Consider the following 13,707-nt stretch of genomic DNA (forward strand, 5'->3'; position numbering starts at 1 on the left):
ACAGAAAAAAGATCAGTGGTTTCCAGGGGTTAAGAGAGAAGTGTGGAAAGGATGTAAAGGTGCAGCACTGAGTATTTTTAAGTGTACCTTTTTTGCATGATGGAGAAGGAAATGGCAACCCACTCCAGTGTTCTTGCCTGGAGAATCCCAGGGACAGAGGAGCCTAGTGGGCTGCTGTCTATGGGGTCACACAGAGTCGGACACGGCTGAAGCGACTGAGTATTTTTAAGTGTACCTTTTTTGTATGATACTATACACCTGCTAGATCATAGAAAAAGCAAAAAACATCTACTTCTGCTTCATTGACCACACTAAAGCCTTTGACTATGTGGATCACAACAAGCGTAAAGAAATGGGAATACCAGACCACCTTATCTGTCTCTTGAGAAACATATATGCAGGACAGGAAGCACCAGTTAGAACTGGACATAGAACAATGGATTGGTTCAAAATTGGGGAAGGTATATATCAAGGCTGTATACTGTCACCCTGCTTATTTAATGTACATGCAGAGCACATCATGTGAAATGCCAGGCTGGATAACTCACAAGCTAGAATCAAGACTGCAGGAAGAAATATCAACAACCTCATATATGCAGATGATACCACTTTAATGGCAGAAAGCAAAGAGGAACTAAAGAGCCTCTTGATGAAGGTGAAAGAGAAGAGTGAAAAAGGTGGCTTAACAATCAGTCCATCCTAAAGGAAATCAGTCCTGAATATTCATTGGAAGGACTGATGTTGAAGCTAAAACTCCAATACTTAGGCCACCTGATGCAAAGAACTGATTCATTGGAAAAGACCCTGATGCTGGGAAAGATTGAAGGCGGGAGAAGGGGACAACAGAGGACGAGATGGTTGGATGGCATCACCGACTTGATGGATCTAAGTGTGAGTAAATTCCGCGAGTTGGTAATGGACAGGGAGGCCTGGTGTGCTGCAGTCCATGGGTTCCCATAGAGCTGGACAGGACTGAGTGACTGAACTGAACTGACCCATTTTTCAGTCAGGTTGTTTTTTCATGTTGAGCTTTATGATTTCTTTGTATATTTTGGATATTAATCCTATATTGAAAATACCATTTGTGAATATGTTCTTATTCAGTAGGTGGCCTTTTCGCTTTCTTAGTTTTCTTCACTGTGCAAAAGATCTTTAGAGTGATGTAGTCCAATCTGTTTCTTTTTGCTTTTGTTTCCCCTGCCTGAGGAGATATATCCAAAAAAAAAACCAACTAAGATTGATGTCAAAGAGCATACTGCCTATGTTTTCTTGTAAAATGTTTATGGTTTTGTGTCTTATATTTAAGTCTTTACTCCATTTTGAATTTATTTTTGTGCAGTAGTCCACTTTGATTCTTTTGCATGTAACTGTCCAGTTTTCGTCATGTAATACCATTTATTAAAGAGGCTGTTTTTTCCCCATTGTAAAAAAAAAAAAAAAAAACTCAATATTAAAAAAACAAAGATCACGTCATCTGGTCCCATCACTTCATGGCAAAATAGAAGGGGAAAAAGTGCAAACACTGACAGATTTTCTTTTCTTGGGCTCCAAAATCACTGTGGATGGTGATGGCAGCCATGAAATTAAAGGATGCTGGCTGGGCTTCCCTGGTAGCTCAGTGGTAAAGAATTTGCCTGCCAAAGCAGAAGACACAGGTTTGATCCCTGATCTGGGAAGATCTCACATGCAGTGGGACTTGTGCCACAACTACTAAGCTTGTACTCTAGAGTCCGGGAGCTTCAACAACTGAAGCCCATGTGCCCTAAAACCCGTGCTCCACAACAAGAGGAGCCACTGCAATGAGAAGCTCACGCACCACAAGAGAGTAGCCCCTGCTCGCCACAACTAGAGAAAAGCCTGTGCGGCAATAAAGACCTAGCACAGCCCAAAATAAAAAAAATTATTAAAAAAAAATGATGCTTGCTCCTTGAAAGAAAAGCTGTGACAAATCTAGACAGCATATTCAAAAGCAGAGCTATCACTTATCCAACAAAGGTCTATAGTCAAAGCTATGGTTTGCCAGTAGTCATGTAGAGACGTGAGAGTTGAACCTTAAAGAAGGCTGAGCACCAAAGAATTGATGCTTTCAACTGCTGTGCTGGAGAGGACTCTTAAGAGTCCCTTGGACAGCAAAGAAATCAAACAAGTCAATCCTAAAGGAAATCAATCCTGAATATTCACTGGAAAGATTGATGCTAAAGCTGAAGTTCCAATAATTTGGCCACCTGGTACAAAGAGCTAACTCACTGGAAAAGACCCCAGTGCTGGGAAAGACTGAAGGTAAGAGGAAAAGAGGGCAACAGAGAATGAGATGGTTGGATGGCATCACTGAATCAATGGACATGAGTTTGAGCAAACGCAGGGAGATAGTGAAGAACAGGGAAGCCTGGCGTGCTGCAGCTCATGGGGTTGCAAAGAGTCAGACATGACTTAGCAACTGAACAATGAACAATAATGGAGACAGGAAATTACATATTTGCATAATGCCTTATGCATCCTGCATTGGTGTGGTACATTTGTTACAAATGATGACTATGAGGCCAGGAGATTGATAACTGACAGAAGGGAAACTTTACAATATAAAAAAATAATACATTAATGTGCTTTATAGGAAAAACTAACAACTGAATGGATCATACCATCTTCAGAGAAGACATTATATGACAGTTTAATAACCATTAATTAAATCTTTCATACACCAAAAATTTTCATCTTAGTCTCTATCAGGACATTGAAAACTTTTTAATTAATTAATTTTAATTGGAGGCTAATTACTTTACAATATTGTGGTGGATTTTGCCATACATTGACATGAAATCAGCCACGCGTGTACACGTGTCCCCTATCCAGAAACCCCCTCCCACCTCCCTTTCCATCCCATCCCTCTGGGTTGTCCCAGTGCACCAGCTTTGAGGGCCCTGTTTCATGCATCAAACGTGCACTGGTGATCTAGTTCACATCATGTGTATAACAGAAAATGGGAAATTACTATATGCAGTTCAGAAATTAGTCTATAAATAGTATCATTTAGCATCTACTCAATAAACAAACAAGCAAAGAAAATCTGTGGCTATCAAGAAATACATTTTCTTTTAGCTATTTGACGTGTAGTCTCTCTGTAAGACAGGAACACAAATAATAATGGCTCATTATCTTCCAGTATTCCTTAATAAAGAGACAAAAATACTTTCATTTAGACATACCTTAACTATTTCTTCAATGAAACAAATGTGAGAGACAGGATCCCTCTTCTTGGTTAATATTTTTTGTAGATGTTGCACCTAAAAGGAAGGAAAAGAGGGAAAACATATATAATTGAGTATTTTCAAATGTAACAAGCATAGAGTACAGGGACTAGAAACACTAAGGGGAAGGGGAAAAGCATTTCGCTAGAGCCCTTACATACATTATAATTAGTTACGGAGGTATTTTGAACTTTCAGAGATTTTAAGAAAGCTGCCCAAGATCACACAACTTTGAATAACTAAGAATTAAACCACAGCTCAGCAGGTAGATTCTGCCTGCAATGCAGGAGACACAGGAGACACAGGTTCAACTCCTGGGTCAGGAAGATTCCTGGAGGAGGAAATGGCAACTCAATCCAGTATTCTTGACTGAAACGAAAACTCCCATGGACAGAGGAGCCTACTGCACTATAATCCAAAGGGTTGCAAACAGTCGGATACAACTAAGTGCACAGCATGCTAACCCATAATTAATACTATTTTTTACTCTCTCAAATATTTACCTGACCACAAACAGTAAAAATATGATCCACAAGTTTCTCCATGTTGGTCCAGAGGGAAGCACGAAAAGCTGCAGTGTTCCCTGGAGTTGGCATGGTAGATCGTCCAGGTCCCCCTGTTTATGAGAAACAAAAAAACAAAAAAAATAAAATGTTTTAAATTTAACAAAATGTATGTTATTATGAAAAGCACATACAGGCTAACAAATGAGAAGTTTCTTTATGAAGAAATAATAATTTATCATGAGTGATATAAAAAAGAATCTTAACCTTTTGTTTTTAAGAAAGAAAATAAAACCACACACACACACACCCCATCACACACACCCAACAAGGATAATACAGAAAACAGGAATTCCCTGGAGAAGGAAATGGCACCCATTCCAGTATTCTTGCTTGGGAAACCGCATGGACAGAGGAGCCTGGCAGGTTACAGTCCAAGGGGTCACAAAGAGTCAGACACGACTGAGTACGCATTCACTAAAACTCTCCACAAAAAGAACAAGACACTGCAGTTTAGATATCTCATTTCTTAAATGAAAGTATTAATCTTGACTCTATAAATTCATAAATGTAACATTCTATAAACATTTTTAATTTGAATATAGTTGATTTATTCTATAATTCTTTATAACAGTTTTTTCCCCCAATCAGAATAGATCTCCATTATAAAATACCCTTAATGGGAACCTTAAAACCCCTGCAAATTAAGACTACGCTCCCATTTTCTGTAACTTCTCCTGTTTCCTCTTAACCTGACATCCCATGAAGGGATATGACATATCTGATTTTCTGCTTAATTTCAGATAATGTCATTTCACTGTTTTCCACTCACAAATGGGTTGCGGCCTTGCGGATCTGAAGTAGAATCAGTAGAAACATATTGGTATTTACTCAAAATAAAGTCTTAAAAGCCACAAAAGCTAGAAAATAAATAAGAATTTTGGATAGCTGTTTTTTTCTTTTTTGGGATCTTCAGGCCTTTAACATAAACAGTGAACAAACCAGAATCTTAAAAGTATAGAGGAACAGAAAATTTTTTAGTAAAACAAGCAAGAAGATCGCTATCACAGGTGAGAGAGTTTTAAATATAAGTTTGCGCCCCCAAAGCCATAGATATATTATAACTTCATGAAAATGTGACCAAGGATACTAGTATTGGTATCATCCTCCAACACATGTGAGTGAAAACTTATCATGTATTTTTTAATCCATTTGAATATGCCCCAGCTCACCATTCTGTCAAAGAAAAAAAACTCAGTAACACTGAAAGAGAACATTTCCCATTCCATGATATTCTACAGGAGCCATGAATTTCTATACAATGGAGTATTACTCAGCCATTAAAAAGAATACATTTGAATCAGTTCCAATGAGGTGGATGAAACTGGAACCTATTATACAGAGTGAAGTAAGCCAGAAAGAAAAACACCAATACGGTATACTAACACATATATATGGAATTTAGAAAGATGGTAACAATAACCCTGTGTACGAGACAGCAAAAGAGACACTGATGTATAGAACAGTCTTTTGGACTCTGTGGGAGAGGGAGAGGGTGGGGAGATTTGGGAGAATGGCATTGAAACATGTATAATATCATGTATGAAACGAGTCGCCAGTCCAGGTTTGATGCATGATACTGGATGCTTGGGGCTGGTGCACTGGGACGACCCAGAGGGAGGGTATGGGGAGGGAGGAGGGAGGAGGGTTCAGGATGAGGAGCACAGGTATATCTGTGGCGGATTCATTTCGATGTTTGGCAAAATTAATACAATCAAGACAGTATGGTACTGGCACAAAGACAGAAATATAGATCAATGGAACAAAATAGAAAGCCCAGAGATAAATCCACGCACATATGGACACCTTATCTTTGACAAAGGAGGCAAGAATATACAATGGATTAAAGACAATCTCTTTAACAAGTGGTGCTGGGAAATCTGGTCAACCACTTGTAAAAGAATGAAACTAGAACACTTTCTAACACCATACACAAAAATAAACTCAAAATGGATTAAAGATCTCAATGTAAGACCAGAAACTATAAAACTCCTAGAGGAGAACATAGGCAAAACACTCTCTGACATACATCACAGCAGGATCCTCTATGACCCACCTCCCAGAATATTGGAAATAAAAGCAAAAATAAACAAATGGGACCTAATTAACCTTAAAAGCTTCTGCACAACAAAGGAAACTATTAGCAAGGTGAAAAGACAGCCTTCAGAATGGGAGAAAATAATAGCAAATGAAGCAACTGACAAACAACTTATCTCGAGAATATACAAGCAACTCCTACAGCTCAACTCCAGGAAAATAAATGACCCAATCAAAAAATGGGCCAAAGAACTAAACAGACATTTCTCCAAAGAGGACATACAGATGGCTAACAAACACATGAAAAGATGCTCAACATCACTCATTATCAGAGAAATGCAAATCAAAACCACAATGAGGCACCATTTCACGCCAGTAAGAATGGCTGCGATCCAAAAGTCTACAAGCAATAAATGCTGGAGAGGGTGTGGAGAAAAGGGAACCCTCTTACACTGTTGGTGGGAATGCAAACTAGTACAGCCACTATGGAGAACAGTGTGGAGATTCCTTAAAAAACTGGAAATAGAACTGCCTTATGATCCAGCAATCCCACTGCTGGGCATACACACTGAGGAAACCAGAAGGGAAAAGAGACACGTGTACCCCAATGTTCATCGCAGCACTGTTTATAATAGCCAGGACATGGAAGCAACCTAGATGTCCATCAGCAGATGAATGGATAAGAAAGCTGTGGTACATATACACAATGCAGTATTACTCAGCCATTAAAAAGAATACATTTGAATCAGTTCTAATGAGGTGGATGAAACTGGAGCCTATTATACAGAGTGAAGTAAGCCAGAAGGAAAAACACCAATACAGTATACTAACGCATATATATGGAATTTAGAAAGATGGTAACAATAACCCTGTGTACGAGACAGCAAAAGAGACACTGATGTATAGAACAGTCTTTTGGACTCTGTGGGAGAGGGAGAGGGTGGGAAGATTTGGGAGAATGGCATTGAAACATGTAAAATATCATGTATGAAACGAGTTGCCAGTCCAGGTTCGATGCACGATACTGGATGCTTGGGGCTGGTGCACTGGGACGACCCAGAGGGAGGGTGTGGGGAGGGAGGAGGGAGGAGGGTTCAGGATGGGGAACACATGTATACCTGTGGCAGATTCATTTTGATGTTTGGCAAAACTAATACAATTATGTAAAGTTTAAAAATAAAATAAAATTTAAAAAAATAAATAAAAATAAAAATAAAATTAAATTAAAAAAAAAAAGAAATATATGAAAAAAAAAAAAAAATTTGGGAAACCACCTCTTGTGTTTAGTTCCTCATCATACCAGGTTCTGATGTTCCTGGTTATTTAGAATTAAGCTTATTTTATACATATATACACATACACAAAAATTAATATGGGTGTATATGTATAACTGAGTCAACTTGTTATGCATCTGAAATACTGTAAGTCAACTACACTTCAATAAAATATATACATTTATAAAAAGAAAGGATCTTGGACACAGGCGGATTCAAGTCACCAAGTATAGTTCTAGCCTTCTCAGAAGCTATCTTACTGTATCTAAGTTCTTTATTTGTGCTTGACCTAAAAGTGCAAAGTATAGGGACAGTAAGTATGGCACATTAATCAAGTGAGTTTGGTTTCAGGTTATCACCTGCTGTATATGTATGTGGTTAATTTTATTATTCAGTATGTTGCTGGTATGAGGAAGAAGTCCCTTAAAGAAGTCATGTAGGAATGAAAGATGCCCCTGCCATTATATTCTTAGTAGGAATGTCCCCATATTTGTTCAGACTTCAGTTATGTTCTATGTACAACTAACACTTACAGTTTCAAAAATGCAGATTTTTCTTTGTATCTTGTCTTCATACTAAGGAAATAACTTAGTAAATCATATAAATTGATACACCATGTGCCTAAAAAATGCAGAAAATATTTCTTCCCCCCCTTCAAAAAAAAGGAATTAATAAAAATGGTTTCCTAGAGGGGGCAGCTGCAGTGGTAGGAAGTAGAACCAGGTGAGAAGAATAGAGATAGAAGCAGTGAGTCTCTGTGAATCATACAAATATTTTACATATTTCAAAGTAAATTTAAATTTACAGGAATGAAAAAAAGCAAACTCAAACTAAACACAAACAAATACAGAAACACATAAACCTCATGGTACGTCAAATTAGTAAGATAACCATACACAGGAAATTAATTATTTCAAGGAATTTTAAATTACAGCATTCTGACTTTGCTGCTGCTGCTGCTAAGTTGCTTCAGTCGTATCCAACTCTGTGCGACCCCAAAGACGGTAGCCCACCAGGCTCCCCCGTCCTTGGAATTCTCCAGGCAAGAACACTGGAGTGGGTTGCCATTTCCTTCTCCAATGCATGAAAGTGAAAAGTGAAAGTGAAGTCGCTCAGTCATGTCCGACTCCTAGCGACCCCATGGACTGCAGCCCACCAGGCCCCTATGTCCATGGGATTTTCCAGGCAAGAGTACTGGAGTGGGTTGCCATTGCCTCTCTGATTCTGACTTTAATAAGATACATTTTAGGGGCAAAATGAGTTGCACATTTATTTGCTTAACAGATGTGTTGCTTCACTGATCGCTGAGGAAGGCTTTCTTATCTCTCCTTGCTATTCTTTGGAACTCTGCATTCAGATGCTTATATCTTTCCTTTTCTCTGCTTTTCACTTCTTTTCACAGCTATTTGTAAGGCCTCCTCAGACAGCAATTTTGCTTTTTTGCATTTCTTTTTCTTGGAGATGGTCTTGATCCCTGTCTCCTGTACAATGTCATGAACCTCCATCCATAATTCATCAGGCACTCTGTCTATCAGATCTAGTCCCTTAAATCTATTTCTCCCTTCCACTGTATAATCATAAGGGATTTGATTTAGGTCATACCTGAATGGTCTAGTGGTTTTCCCTACTTTCTTCAATTTAAGTCTGAATATGCCAATAAGGAGTTCATGATCTGAGCCACAGTTAACTCCCAGTCTTGTTTTTGCTGACTGTATAGAGCTTCTCCATCTTTGGCTGCAAAGAATATAATCAGTCTGATTTCGGTGTTGACCATCTGGTGATGTCCATGTGTAGAGTCTTCTCTTGTGTTGTTGAAAGAGGGTGTTTGTTATGACCAGTGCGTTGTCTTGACAAAACTCTATTAGCCTTTTCCCTGCTTCATTCCGTACTCCAAGGCCAAATTTGCCTGTTACTCCAGGTGTTTCCTGACTTCCTACTTTTGCATTCCAGTCCCCTATAATGAAAAGGACATCTTTTTTGGGTGTTAATTCTAAAAGGTCTTGTAGGTAGGTCTTCATAGAACCGTTCAACTTCAGCTTCTTCAGCATGACTGGTCGGGGCACAGACTTGGATTACTGTGATACTGAATGATTTGCCATGGAAACAAAGAGAAATCATTCTGTCATTTTTGAGATTGCATCCAAATACTGCATTTCAGACTCTTTTGTTGACAATGATGGCTACTCCATTTCTTCTACAGGATTCCTGCCCACAGTAGTAGATACAGTGGTCATCTGAGTTAAATTCACACATTCCAGAACATCTTATTTCACTGATTCCTAGAATGTGGATGTTCACTCTTGCTATTTCCTGTTTGACTACTTCCAATTTGCCTTGATTCATGGACCTAACATTCCAGGTTCCTATGCAATACTGCTCTTTACAGCATCAATCCTAGCTTCTATCACCAGTCACATCCACAACTGGGCAGAGTTCCAAAGAATAGCAAGGAGAGACAAGAAAGCCTTCCTCAGCGATCAATGCAAAGAAATAGAGGAAAACAATAGAAGGGGAAGACCAGAGATCTCTTCAAGAAAATTAGAGATACCAAGGGAACATTTCATGAAGAGAAGGGCTCATTAAAGGACATAAATGATATGGACCTAACAGAAGCAGAAGATATTAAGAGGTGGCAACAATACACAGAAGCACTGTACAAAAAAGATCTTCAGGACCCAGATAATCACGATGGTGTGATCACTCACCTAGAGCCAGACATCCTGGAATGTGAAGTCAACTGGGCCTTAGAAAGCATCACTACGAACAAAGCTAGTAGTGGTGATGGGACTCCAGTTGAACTATTTCAAATCCTGGAAGATGATGCTGTGAAAGTGCTGCACTCAATATGCCAGCAAATTTGGAAAACTCAGCAGTGGCCACAGGACTGGAAAAGGTCAGTTTTCATTCCAATCCCAAAGAAAGGCAATGCCAAAGAATGCTCAGACTACCGCACAATTGCACTCATCTCACACGCTAGTAAAATAACGCTCAAAATTCTCTAAACCAGGCTTCAGCAATATGTGAACCATGAACTTCCAGATGTTCAAGCTGGTTTCACTAAAGGCAGAGGAACCAGAGATCAAATTGCCAACATCTGCTGGATCATGGAAAAATCAAGAGAGTTCCAGAAAAACATCTATTTCTGCTTTATTGACTATGCCAAAGCCTTTGACTGTGTGAATCACAATAAACTGTGGAAGACTGTGAAAGAGATGGGAATACCAAACCACCTGACCTGCCTCTTGAGAAACCTGTATGCAGGTCAGAAAGCAACAGTTAGAACTGAACATGGAACAACAGATTGGTTCCAAATAGGAAAAGGAGTATGTCAAGGCTGTATATTGTCACCCTGCTTATTTAACTTATATGCAGAGTACATCATGAGAAATGCTGGGCTGGAGGAAGCACAAGCTGGAATCAAGATTGCCAGGATAAATATCAATAACCTCAGATATGCAGATGACACCACCCTTATGGCAGAAAGCAAAGAAGAACTAAAGAGCCTCTTGATGAAAGTGAAAGAAGAGAGTGAAAAAGTTGGCTTAAAACTCAACATTAAAAAAACTTAATATCATGGCAACTGGTCCCATCACTTCATGGCAAATAGATGGGGAAACAATGGAAACAGTGAGAGCCTTTATTTTTGGGGCTCCAAAATCACTGCAGATGGTGACTGCAGCCATGAAATTAACAGACACTTACTTCTTGGTAGGAAAGTTATGACCAACATAGACAGCATATTAAAAAGCAGAGACATCAGTTTGTCAACAAAGGTCTGTTTAGTCAAGGCTATGGTTTTCATGTGTGGATGTGCGAGTTGGACTATAAAGAAAGCTGAGAGCCAAAGAACTGATGCTTTTGAACTGTGGTGTTGGAGGAGACTCCTGAGAGTCCTTTGGACTGCAAGGAGATCCAACCAGTCCATCCTAAAGGAGATCAGTCCTGCGTGTTCATTGGAAGGACTGATGTTGAAGCTGAAACTCCAATATTTTGGCCACCTGATGCAAAGAGCTGATTCATTTGAAAGGACCCTGATGCTGGGAAAGATTGAGGGCAGGCGGAGCAGGGGACGACAGAGGATGAGATGGTTGGATGTCATCACCAACTCAATGGACATGGGTTTGTGTAAACTCTGGGAGTTGGTGATGGACAGGGAGGCCTGGCGTGCTGCGGTTCATGGGGTCGCAAAGAGTTGGACACGACTGAGCGACTGAAATGAACTGTGTTGCTTCATAGCAATAATGAAACTAGATATATTTTAGGATGGTGCAAATGAAGGTTCTCTTCACAAACAGAACAAAGACAGGTGTGTAATCGGGATTAGAGGTCTTTCCTACTGCTGTTCCGTAAAGGAGAGAGATAAGACAACTCCTCACTAGAAATGAACATGCCTGAGACTCAAATTCTGATCTCTATGCAACAATCCTCAATGAAAGAATACAAGGCTTATTGAATAAAAAAGTGATTCTGTACCCAGAGCAGTGAAAATAGAAGGTCAACCTGGAGCATGACAGGCCAGAGAGTAAAAAAGTGTTTAAAGACCAATGGAGATTAGCAAGCTTCCACAAAACAAATGTGAGAGCATCTGGTAGGTCAAAATAATACCAATGATAATAGTTTCTAAAATATTGATTAAAAAAATATTCCCTGAGCTCAGAGTTTAAAACTCAAATGTTTAAAAAGGGTGGGAACTGCTGTTTACAGTAAACTGTCAGTTAATAAGTGCAAAAGAAATGATAATGTTAGGAAAAAAATCACTATTTTGCAACTACCAACTAGTAAAATAATGAAATGAAGGAATGATTATTGGTGGGTAAAATGTTATGGGGAATAGGATGTTTCACATGGTGCAAAGTATGCACCCAAAGTTACTTACTAATTACTAAGAAAAGAGTACTTTTACAAGCAGCAACCTGTCATACACTATAATAACAAACAAGCAACAATGACACAGACTGACATAATTTTGGTGCTTCCTAATATGATGTAATGGGAAATACACATCATCTTACTGGTTTTTTACCTTGAATGTAATAATGAAGAAACAATCAGACAAATTCTGAGTGTGGGGTTTGCTGAACATGTTAATGCCATAAAAGATAAAAAAGATACTGCTTTTTTATGATTATTATTATTAAAGCAGAGTAGAAACAAGACAACCAATGGAATAGCATAATGGCTAATTGGTTCCAGTTGGGAGGGGAAACAGCCATAAAGAATATTTTATGGAAATAACTTAAAAATACTGAATGTGGATTACATGCAAAATAATATTAATATATCAGTGTGAAATTTCTTGAAGCTAATGCCTAAGAATGTTACTGGATATGATATACATGCACAGCTCTTTGCACATGTTAGAATGTTTCAACATAAAATGAGGATTTTAACCTCAAAGTGAAAAGTACACATTTCAATTCAAGCTAAGCTTAAAGACTAGGTAGTACAAGAGCCCATCAATGGTTAGAGTCTATCCTACTTTTACAGAGGGCAAGAATAAAGAAAACCAGAGGCTATGTTAGTAAGCTTTTCACTCTAGTTTCTCAACAATTCCAAGTTTAGGAAAGAACTACATGCTCCTTTTTTTGTCTTCTTTGCCTTGCCCTGTGACTTGTGAGATCTTAGTTCCCTGAACAGGGATTGAACCCAGGCCCCAGCAATGGATCTTCTAAGTCCTAATCACTAGACCACCAGGAAATTACCTACATGCTCCTTTTGTAAAGAGATGTTTATTATTTTTTTACTCTGATAATAGTGGAAAGCAGTAACAAAGAGAAACAATTAGGAGTTTAAAATATGAATACTCCTGTTCAAAATCTAGGTCTAATTAATTTTTCAAATTATTTGCAATGTTGTACAAAGAATATTAAGTAAAAGTGTACATGAACTGGAGAGGTAATACTGAAACAATATGCAATTATCTTAGATGTTACATAAAGAATGAACTTGTAACAGTGAGGAAAAGGCATGCAGTGCATTTGTAAAAAGTCGAAAATATCAAATTACTGGAATATGTATAGCTTTGTTTTATTATAAAGAATTATGGAATCTCTCAACCCACTACTCTTACAATAGGTAAGAGCAGAAATACAAAAAGGTATTGTTTTCTGCTAGCAATTATTTGGAAGAACTGAGGCACCAAAAAAGACTAAGATCACAGTCATTGGTTCTATTAGTTCCAGTGGCTTCATTTTTCTCATTTATTGTTGAATACTTAAGGACTTTTATCCTCATACACTAAATACATCTTGCTGAAGAAATAAACATAATAAAAAATAATCAACATAGAACACCTGTAAAGGGAGCAAGAATAACTAAAACAAAAAACTGATGCCATTATCCACTAGTTTTATGAACCTCAAAAAACAGAATTAAGTGTTTTAAACTAAGTTTTATTAATGCGATAGAAGAAACTAAGAAGTACTCAAAGAAACAATACTTGAGTAACTTCTAGTTAATGGAATAAAATCATTTTCTTGCCTTTGTCCCTTAAAAGGCAATGGAAAAAAGAAAAAAAAAAAAGTAGAAAAAAAATATCAATTTCAAAGAAACAAAGAAATCAATTAAAAACTTCAAACTTTAGATTAT

The 13,707-nt window shown here is 38.1% G+C and overlaps 1 protein-coding gene across 4 annotated transcripts in view; it reads right to left on the reverse strand.

Moving 5' to 3' along the window:
* The window catches only part of COG5 (component of oligomeric golgi complex 5), a 288,655-nt gene that overhangs the window by 112,634 nt on the left and 162,314 nt on the right, over nucleotides 1–13,707 (reverse strand). For all 4 annotated transcript variants that reach the window (XM_055590250.1, XM_055590249.1, XM_055590251.1 and 1 more), the window contains exons 9-10: nucleotides 3,749–3,861; nucleotides 3,204–3,281 (exon numbers count right to left, since the gene is read on the reverse strand). In XM_055590250.1, coding sequence (XP_055446225.1) covers nucleotides 3,204–3,281; nucleotides 3,749–3,861 — 191 coding nt within the window. The remainder of the gene's footprint in view (nucleotides 1–3,203; nucleotides 3,282–3,748; nucleotides 3,862–13,707) is intronic.

Source organism: Bubalus kerabau, chromosome 8 (genome assembly GCF_029407905.1).
Source record: "Bubalus kerabau isolate K-KA32 ecotype Philippines breed swamp buffalo chromosome 8, PCC_UOA_SB_1v2, whole genome shotgun sequence".
Classification (NCBI taxonomy): Eukaryota; Metazoa; Chordata; class Mammalia; order Artiodactyla; family Bovidae; genus Bubalus; species Bubalus kerabau.